The sequence below is a fragment of the Strongylocentrotus purpuratus genome, unplaced genomic scaffold (assembly GCF_000002235.5).
Source record: "Strongylocentrotus purpuratus isolate Spur 01 unplaced genomic scaffold, Spur_5.0 spur5_scaffold_12, whole genome shotgun sequence".
Taxonomy (NCBI): Eukaryota; Metazoa; Echinodermata; class Echinoidea; order Camarodonta; family Strongylocentrotidae; genus Strongylocentrotus; species Strongylocentrotus purpuratus.
Genome location: NW_022145597.1, coordinates 31,484,547 through 31,493,986, shown reverse-complemented (window position 1 = coordinate 31,493,986; position 9,440 = coordinate 31,484,547). Strand labels below are relative to the sequence as shown.

General features: G+C 36.0%; 1 protein-coding gene across 1 annotated transcript; it reads left to right on the top strand.

Annotated features, from left to right (window-relative positions):
* Positions 1-2,858: 2,858 nt before the first annotated feature.
* LOC115922779 (centrocin 2-like) lies at positions 2,859-8,393 on the top strand. The gene is made up of 5 exons (XM_030982413.1): positions 2,859-2,941; positions 4,209-4,319; positions 5,433-5,606; positions 6,971-7,076; positions 7,912-8,393. Exons 2-4 carry the CDS (start codon positions 4,226-4,228, stop codon positions 7,069-7,071), a joined length of 369 nt encoding a protein of 122 aa, XP_030838273.1. The 5' UTR covers positions 2,859-2,941; positions 4,209-4,225; the 3' UTR covers positions 7,072-7,076; positions 7,912-8,393.
* The last annotated feature ends 1,047 nt before the right edge of the window (positions 8,394-9,440 follow it).

Sequence of the window (9,440 nt, the reverse complement as noted above, 5' to 3'; positions counted from 1 at the left end):
AAAAAAATTATATTTTCGCTTCGAGATTTCCCTTTGAGTTCGCAAATCAATTTATAAAAATACTGTCTAAGATTTCCAGGAAAACTTATCAAACTTTTACCAACTAACTTTCTTGTTCAATTCTTAACAATGGCATCAACCTGAAGTTGAAAAATATTACAATAACAATTCATTTTATAAGACGGGGCCCAGTTCTGTTTAAAATAAACTTTTATTTCTTTATGAAAATTATCTTTCAATGCCTTAAAAATGTTATTATGTATTCTGAACTGAATAAATATATAAAAGAAATGAAATGAAATATTAAAAAACCAAAATACATTCCTTGACCGACAAATTAAAGTTGTCTTTTCCTTATGAAGCTTAATATATATATATGATTTATTGAAATCAAAACACATCAAAAACCAAGAGCAAACAGTCCGAAGACTGACACCTGTCTTGGCTACAAAATAAATTTTAAATCAAATGTTCATAATAAAATATCATTAGCGAATACATAAGTTAAAATATCCAATAACTAAACTATCATCACTAAATATTGCAATAACATATAAACAATAACAACAAAAGTATACATCATTACAATTACATCAATAGAGGACTCTCGAGCTGTGTAATAACTAAATCCCCCGTGGCGCATTCTTTGAGCAAGAGATGGCAACGCATATTCAGAAACTGTTATAAATCTACATACAAATTTCAAAGTTCGAACAAGGATTTTAAAAAATCCAATGTATATTCTAAAAACATACGATTTGATGTATGTACGTTACATTCTACATAAGAGAAATGTTGAACATCGAATTTCTATTTTGTTTTAATGGATGGAAAGTTTGTATTCTCTTTTTTTTGCAAGGAAATACTCGGTTTCTTTTTGTGTCTTGACAAATGATTTAAATGCAACCTTAGTTGGTAAACTACTCTTGAAATTACTAGTGTATATAACATATTTTAAGAGCAGGATTAAATATGACAAGAATTTTGTCAGAAGGGGCACCAAAAAGCTTTTCAAAATTGGTTAAATTAAAATTTGAATCAACTTTGAGGTGAATTAAGGTTAACACTTCATTCCAAAGTGGTGTTACCTTCTCACATTCACAAAATTGATTTTATACAAAAATGCATTCAAAGCAATAGCTTTATGAAAAAAATTGTGAAATAAAAAGAACGTAGACGAGTATCTATGGTACAACAAAAATTATTAACATGAATCTTATCCCACTTTGTATCTTGTGGTACTGTGAGTTTATCATGCCAATAATCATATCGATTTTGAGGAGAACACTGATTACGAAGTACTTTGTATGCATATAGGAAGCCTCTGTTACATTTGCCCCGTGTATTATTATCCCCGGTCTCCCCTACATAGTTTATGGGGAAATGTTTATTTTGGTCGCGTGCCCCCCCCCCCCCCCAAAGGTGCAGTACCCATGGTATCCTTTGTTCGAAATTATATAAACTTGGAACAAAAAAGAAGGAGGGGGTGGATTCTGCCCCCAACCTTTTATGGTTATTATGGGGCGAAGGGGGAGGAGAGTCGCGGAGGGGGAGCGATGGTAGTGAGGTTTTTTTTTTTTTTTTGGGGGGGGGGGGGGGGACTCAGGCCCTCGGACCCCCCGGCCCGGGGTTGGAGGGGGGGGGGGGAGGGTACCTAGATTTAGTTCGGCCGAGGGTGTGCCGCTCAAGCCTGGAATATCTATCTAGATCTCTATGATGTATACACACACGCATACACACACACACGCACGCACGCACACCCACATACATACACACACACCCACGCACACACTCAATCACTCTTCAATCTCTACCTATCACATTTCTCTTCTTGCTTTACTTTTGCCATGAACCCACTATATTATATATTTTGTTTGCTTGTATCTAAATTAAGGGGATAACCTAGATAGGTATTTCTACTTTTGTTATTCCTCCACTTAATTGATTAGACATGTATCGTTTTGTACACTTTTATTTTATGTTGGGTGGAAATAAATTCAATTCAAAATTCAATTCAGTTCAATATTATTTGTCAGGGGTCACACTTAATTAAGGCATCAAGCTTTGCTTATCTTGGAGCCTTGGCAATTTCTGTATGAACAAGTTTATTTCTCTTTATATGTCTTTCAATTATATTGATTTTATATCATGTATTCAGAACTGAATAAATAAATGAAATTAAGTATTAAAATTGAAATAATTTTCATGACCTACAAATTAAAGTTGTCTTATTCTAATGAAGCTTATCATGAACAATATAAAGCTAGGCTACGACCAACATAGATTATTTTATAGAACAAATCAATAGACTAAGGACAAATTATAGAATTGTAATAGTGGATTGCTTTTAAGAAATCCAAACGTAAAAAAGTTTGAAACCCCACCCGGGTCTACCCGTATGTGAAGCCGGATATATTCTCAAAGTCGCAAGCTTCGGCATTGATCATTTTGTCAGGCCAAGTCGGAGGCAAGATCGTATGCGGGTTGTTTGCTGATGGATGGCTGGCGCCGCGGTAAAGGGGGAACTTAAACAAAAATAAGAACCAATATTTTGTCGAGGTCATAAGTGTATCCATCATTATTTTGATAATCTATGATCAAAATAAATCTTCATTACATTGACCTATATACCTCATTTACCTTCAACTCAGTCATTTAAAAAAAGAAAAAAAAAGAAGATCCGCCCATATATCTTTATTTCTTTTTCTCCTTGAATAAAAAGTCTCTAAAATCAAAACAAAGTTATCAGTTATCAAAACGTCTGGCCAACCCCAGCGGTCCTATCAATCATTACACACGAACAAAAATGATCAAAGAGGCGCAGATGAGGAAAGTGGCGAGGAATATTCCATAAAAGGGAAGCCATAATCGGTTCGAGTCATCAATTCAGGAGCTCATCTCACCCGCAACAAGCTGATTTCAGAACCTTTTCACCAGATTGGTAAGCATCTATTTTCTACTTTGCAGACTACTAATTACAGAAATTTTCTTCCCAACCGATTTTTCGATAATATGTATTATGGCTCATTTCTAAATCTTGTTTCGTTCAAATGGCATATGACTCCTTTTTTTTTTCTTTTTTATTGTTCACCAATATGATGCATAATATATTCTGCAATCTGCCTTATAGGTTTATTTATTTTTAATTTATATCTTTAATGTATAATGTTTACGCTTGATTCGTTATGTTTCCCACTGTATATTATAATGATGATATTATTTGTCTTCGGACTACAATCGTGTATCAGTGTATGAAGATTTCAATCATGTAGATGTGATGTGGTCCTGTGGATGAGTCAATCAAATCCGGATTACCTAATGCATCGTTATTAAGTTCGCACATTTTAATGTTGGACAAGTCTATTGAAATAGCTTTTCAGTTGGATATTGCGAAGGTATTTGCAATCTTATATACTGTTAGTATCACCCATTCAATTTATATCTAAAGTCAGCAGCGCGAGTATAGGATTTGTTTATTATTTTAATGGCAACCTGGGCAAATGATGAATTTGTGCCACCCCTATCCAAAAATTATGAGCTCAAAATACTCACAATTGCAAGTTCATTTCTCGTTCATATCGTTCAGAAATTATAGCAATGTATTGCATTTTTTTTAACGCATTTAATCCAGGAGTCGGTATTAAACCCAAAGCTTGTAAAGTCTAGGAGTTATCTAAGCGAGGGAGGAAAAGCGACCTTGTGGTGAAATTGATTGATTGATTTTATTTGTTAGATACTAGGCCTAAGTAAATTTGCATTAGATGAAAAAGACAAAATAGAAAGGAAATACCTCATGCAATAACGCGTGAAAGCGAATCTTCAGAAAATCTCGTTGGAATATGAATAGAATTACATTGATTTGTGGACAACTTACTCAAGTTTGATACTCATGTCAGTCTGAAAAATCTATAAATTGGCACATTCTGTTAAAGTGTTTCTAATACAAAAGAATCCTAACGGGATAGGCTTCTTTTATTATAAATTAAAGTCATGCAAAATTTGCATTTTCACCATTCGAAACGCGATTTCTTCAGCGTTAAACATGGGGAAAAATTTGAAAATAAAAAAAATGCTATTCTATTCAATTCTTCGTTTATATATTCTAGCAATATAATAAGGACGAGCATTTTCGAGAAATGCAGAACCAGCAAAATTTGAATAATTCCCAATTCTCGTTTCTTTTGTTCTTCCTTTTTTTAAACAAACAGAAGCTAAACTAGTCAAGATGATGATCAAAGTAGCTCTTGTGCTCTGTGCTATTGTGGCAACCAGTATGGTGTGCGCTAAGGATTTTGAAGAGCAAGATGCATTAGACACTTGTAAGTATATAAGTCAGCCAGGGACACCAATGCTTGAAAAGATTTGATCGCCCTTTCAAGAAAACTGTCATAAAATCCCTATAGCTATTGTCAGAAAAACTGTGAAATTAAGACATTTCGTTAACACATAATATTGTCGTACGATTCTCTTTTACTCGGGGGGGGGGGGGCAGTAAGAATATAATTGGTACACATGACCACAGGTTTTCCATCCCCTCCCCAAAACAAGTTTTATCTACTCTTCAAAACTTACCCTTTCGAAATTTTTTCCCGAAGATTTCCCCACTATACGTACCTCTTAAAGGTATTATGTCCAATTTGCAGGCCAAAACATGAAAAGGTTAATGTTTCCAACGGCATTTGAAAGATAATATTAATTTAGAACTTCCCTCGAAACGAAAGGTGCTTGAAAATTTCTTTTAGTGGGAAAATAACGAGCATTAGTAGTCGAATCGACTTTAGTGATTGCAATCATTTTAGTTATAGTCTGATTTTCAGACCCTTGTACCGAATGGACGTACGTTTTGTGCTGTGCAAAGGTTCAATCAGTTTAATTGTGGCCATTACAAGAAGTGGGTTATTGATGTAGACAAATTTTCATGTACCTTTACAGCTCATTTTATGTATGTTATTACCAAAGAAAAAAAGAGAAGTCAATCAGTCACTCAATAGTGTCTGACAGTAAAATCTAGAAAATAAACGGGTTCCCTTGCATAATTTGAATAATATGACACTGCTAACGTTTACATCTCACAGATAAGACATACGTGACATATTCATAGTTTCTGCAAAGTTCTTCATAATTTGATGTTGATTGCAAATGGGACATAGGCCTAGTACCTTTAAGAAGATATTATTAACCCCTTAAAAATTGCTTTAAATAACTATTATTGATATTGACAGCACGATGTCTAGGCAAGGGTACTCTAAATGCGTTTCAACAAACACAACATACTTTCCTTCACCCCCCCCCCCCCCTCATTTTTGCCTATTTGACTCCCTAAATGCGTTACTCGCCTTAACCAGCCGAAACTGTTTTGGTCGCGAATGTGTCTACAGCAATATATATTTGCTTTATTTTCATTAAATCTCGTTTCTATGGCAACCATGCAGTGCTGAATATGATGCTCTCAGAGGAGGTTGCATCTCCTGATGACGCTGTAGCCTTGCAAGGCTGGGGCAGCAAATTTAAGAAGGCGTTTCATAAAGTCAGTCATGCAGTTAAGAAAGTCGCCCACGTTGGATCGCGTGTGTGCAGCGGGGTCGGTCTTTCTCCAGAAGAAGCTCGTAAGTATAGCCACAGAAATATAATTATGAAAAGAAAAAAAGAATAATAACAGTAACACTAATGGCAATGATGATAATGATGATGGTAATTAATAATAATATTTCGGAAATAATAATCAATATTAGCATCATGATCATCAGTAATGATGATATCATCATTTTTTCATCATCATTATTTTTACTTGAAATAATTCAAACGTTTGGACCAAGTTTAATGTATATGTAATCCAACATATCCAATATTTTGAAGTACAGGGCCCTGTCTTACAAAGAGTTGATATTATCAATCGCAACTATGTACATAAGAGATAGGAGACTACAAACTTGCGATTGATTGGAGGACTTGCGATTGATTTGGATCAATCGCAAGATCGCAACTCTTTGTAAGATGGGGCCCTTAACTCATTAAACGGAAACAAGGACATTTGTTGTTAAAGATAATTGTCACATTGTATGTAGAATGCTTAAAATTACGTTTTTAAGCTCATTACATTGTGATTACCACAGTATTATCTCGTTCGCTGGATTCCATTGCTACTCCGCACGTAATATTGTACATGTTCCACTCCCCGGGGAGTACACATATTCCTGACACTGACAGGCACAATTTTATAAGCGCGTATGTGCTAATCCAGGGGTCGGACTTAAATTATGGACATCCATGTGTCCCGGAGTCTGTTAGTGTCGAACCCTTTCTAAGCCAGCCAAATTAAAGCTCGCATTCTTAGAAGTAATTGATGTTTATTTCATTCATCATAATTTTTTTATAAAAAACATATCAAATACAAAACAGTGTAGGACTACAAGTTAATATAACAACAACAAAAATGTCATATGAATGTGGAGACAGCTGGGAAAGCCCAAGGGGTTTATTGTGCTGCCATCGAAACGTCCTACCACGTACCCATTTCAATCCTGGGTGGGGAGAAACAATGAAAATAAAATGCCTTGCTTAGGGACATATATATAGTAAGTGCCTTAACGGCTATTGAACTCACAACCTAAGATTCTCCAGCGAGTGTTTTAAGCCCCCCCCCCCCCTAAAAAGAGCGATAAGGCCCTTTTATTTCTTCTCAAAATTGCCGCCCGGCACATTTTCCAAGACATCCGACCGGGCTTTTTTTCATGATGGCCGCTAGCTTTTATGTTTATTTTTTCCCGAAAAAACATACTTTTAACAGTATATTTTTTCGTTTTTTTTCTTTAAAAAAAACAACAAAACAAAATAAAACAGGCGGCCTCAACAACAAAAAAGAATGGGTGGCGCGGGGACGCTAAACCTGATTTTTGTGTGTGTGAATATTTTTTCTAACCAGTCCCCCCTCCTTGTTTCATCATATTTTCAAATTTCATGTACATCTTAGGCGTTAAAATTCTGACTGCGTTCCCAGAGATGAAAGAAGAGGATCTCAGCGAAGAGAGTGTTGCAGCATACTGCGCTGGTGCACATGCCTTTGGCCGTTAGACTCGGTACGTATTTTTAAAACAATATTAACATGAAACAATATTATTATACTGATGAGCACTAATATTTTGTTTTGCCCTCGAAAATGGCACCCTGCCCCCCCCCTTGAGCACCAGGGGAGGGTTTGTCTCCAAATAACGGTAACATTAACGTGTTTTTACATATTTTTTTCCCAGGGGAGGGGACCCGGCCCTCCGGATCCGCAATGGGGGGGGGGGGGGTAGGTGGCAAGCCTGGGAAAATCAAAACTATAAACAATCCACCACTTATAAACCTTTTACATGTATTTTGCTTTAACAATTTAAATACATGTCAAGTCTCAAGTAAGCAATGTTTGGGAATTTTAATATTGTTTGCCTATACTTACATTCTTACTTTGACATTAAAAAAGATACTTCTCTCAGTTTGGATGTTCCAGCAGTATCAGTTTTAGAATTGTTGATGATTGCAATTGATCAATAGTGATAAATATGGAGTCATTAACAGAATTATCTTCTAATTAAATACAATATACATGAGTTTGTATTGGTCTATAATGCTTCTTTCTTCTCACCGTGCCCCCTCTCCCTTTCTCTCGTTCCCTCTCCCTTTCCCATTCTTTCTCTGTCTCCCTTTCCTCCCTCTGTCCCCTCCCCCTCTCTCACCCCTTTTCTCTGTCTCCCTTTTTCCCACTCTTTCTCCCCTTTTTATGTCTCCCGGCCTTTCCCCTCTCTCCCCCCCCCCCCTTTTCTCTGTCTCCCTTTCTCCTCCTTTCTCCCGTCTTTCTCTGATTCCCTTTTCTCCACAACTCCTCATTATGTTTTAAACAAAATATATTGTCTTCATTTATTTCTCATATAGGAAGGGATCGTGATACAACATTTGGAACGCTTGATGTTGATTCTTCCTCGAGAAAAAATGAAATATAAGCAAGAAATTGTCAACTTCCATCATGTGTTTGCAACTTCCTTATAATTAGAATCTTCTTTATCACTCCTGTATTGTTAAAATCCTTAAACCTTGTTTTCCCCCCTAAAATGAAATGATGGTGAGTGGTTTTTATTATTAATACATATTTTGGCTTTACTTTCATGTATCCAATCATTATACATCTTTCAAAGGTGTTTACAAATATGTATGGTTGAAAGTACACCAACCTTAAAATCTAGCATAATACTACATCTTTTTATCAAAAGCTTCAAATTAAAAATGTTCTCTCTGTTTTGCTTTTTTTCCTAAAGGAAAGTACCAACAACAAAACATTGTAAGCATGGTATAAGGGGAATAACTAATAGTATTGGTAATAATGCTGATAATAAAATCACATGAACTTGCGAACCATAGCCTGCTTTGGACATTTTGTGATATGATATAAAGCTAGTAGTGTATGATTGATAAAATATTGTTGGCCATGCGGGGAAAATACGAAAAACAACAACACTGTGATGAGAAAAAGTGTGAGAGGCAAAAATAAAACAAAATGAAAAGGTTAAATAGAAGAATGAAGAGAGAAAGAGAAGAAGAGGGAGCACGGGAGAGCAGAGAGAGGAGCGTGAAAGAAAGAGAAAGAGAGAGAAAGAGAGAGAGAGGGGGGGAGGGAGTCAAGGAAAGCGGACAAAAAGAGAAAGAGGAGTGATAACAGAAGAGACAACTAAAGGCAGAAACGGAAAGAATGAAAGAGAGAGAGAGAGAGATGGGGTGACCAAGGTGATGCAAGAAATGAGGATCATTTGAGATGGAGAGGAGAGCAGAGAGGTGGATTTATCTTACCTTTAAACCTATGGCTAGGACGGTCTTTGTATATGCTAAAGGCACTGACAGTGCCTTAAAGGGCCACTCTAACCAAAACGGGCTAAAATGAAGAAAAAAACATATATAATAATTTTGACGGAGATTCCGAACATAACAATGATTTCTGACAATGAAATCATCAATAATTCTGGAATCTAGCTTTAAAAATGACGACTCAGAACGCTAAGAAAAAAGCCACACGTAGCAGTCCACTATGTCGACGTGCAACTCTAAAAGTCCATATTGTCTCCGCCGCGGCTACTTCGTTGCGGAGGCATACAAACAAAATGTTACAAAAACAAAACAAATAAAATATTACACTGAAATTCGTATGAATGGAATATATAGAAAGATCGAGCACGCGATCTGAATATATCATCTGCCGATACTTTTGTCTCTTCGATACAGTCGGCTTCATGCCCTGTGCTGCCCTCATGCGGTGGTTTTGACTCACTCTGATCACAAACACATCTTCTGTGACTGTGTTGTCTGATATCATACCCTGTTATTAATATTGAATTAATGATAATTATGCATTAGGGCAAACAAAAAATAATAATGTGTTTCTCGTCCGGTCTTTCTTTAAAAATCAGTGAGGG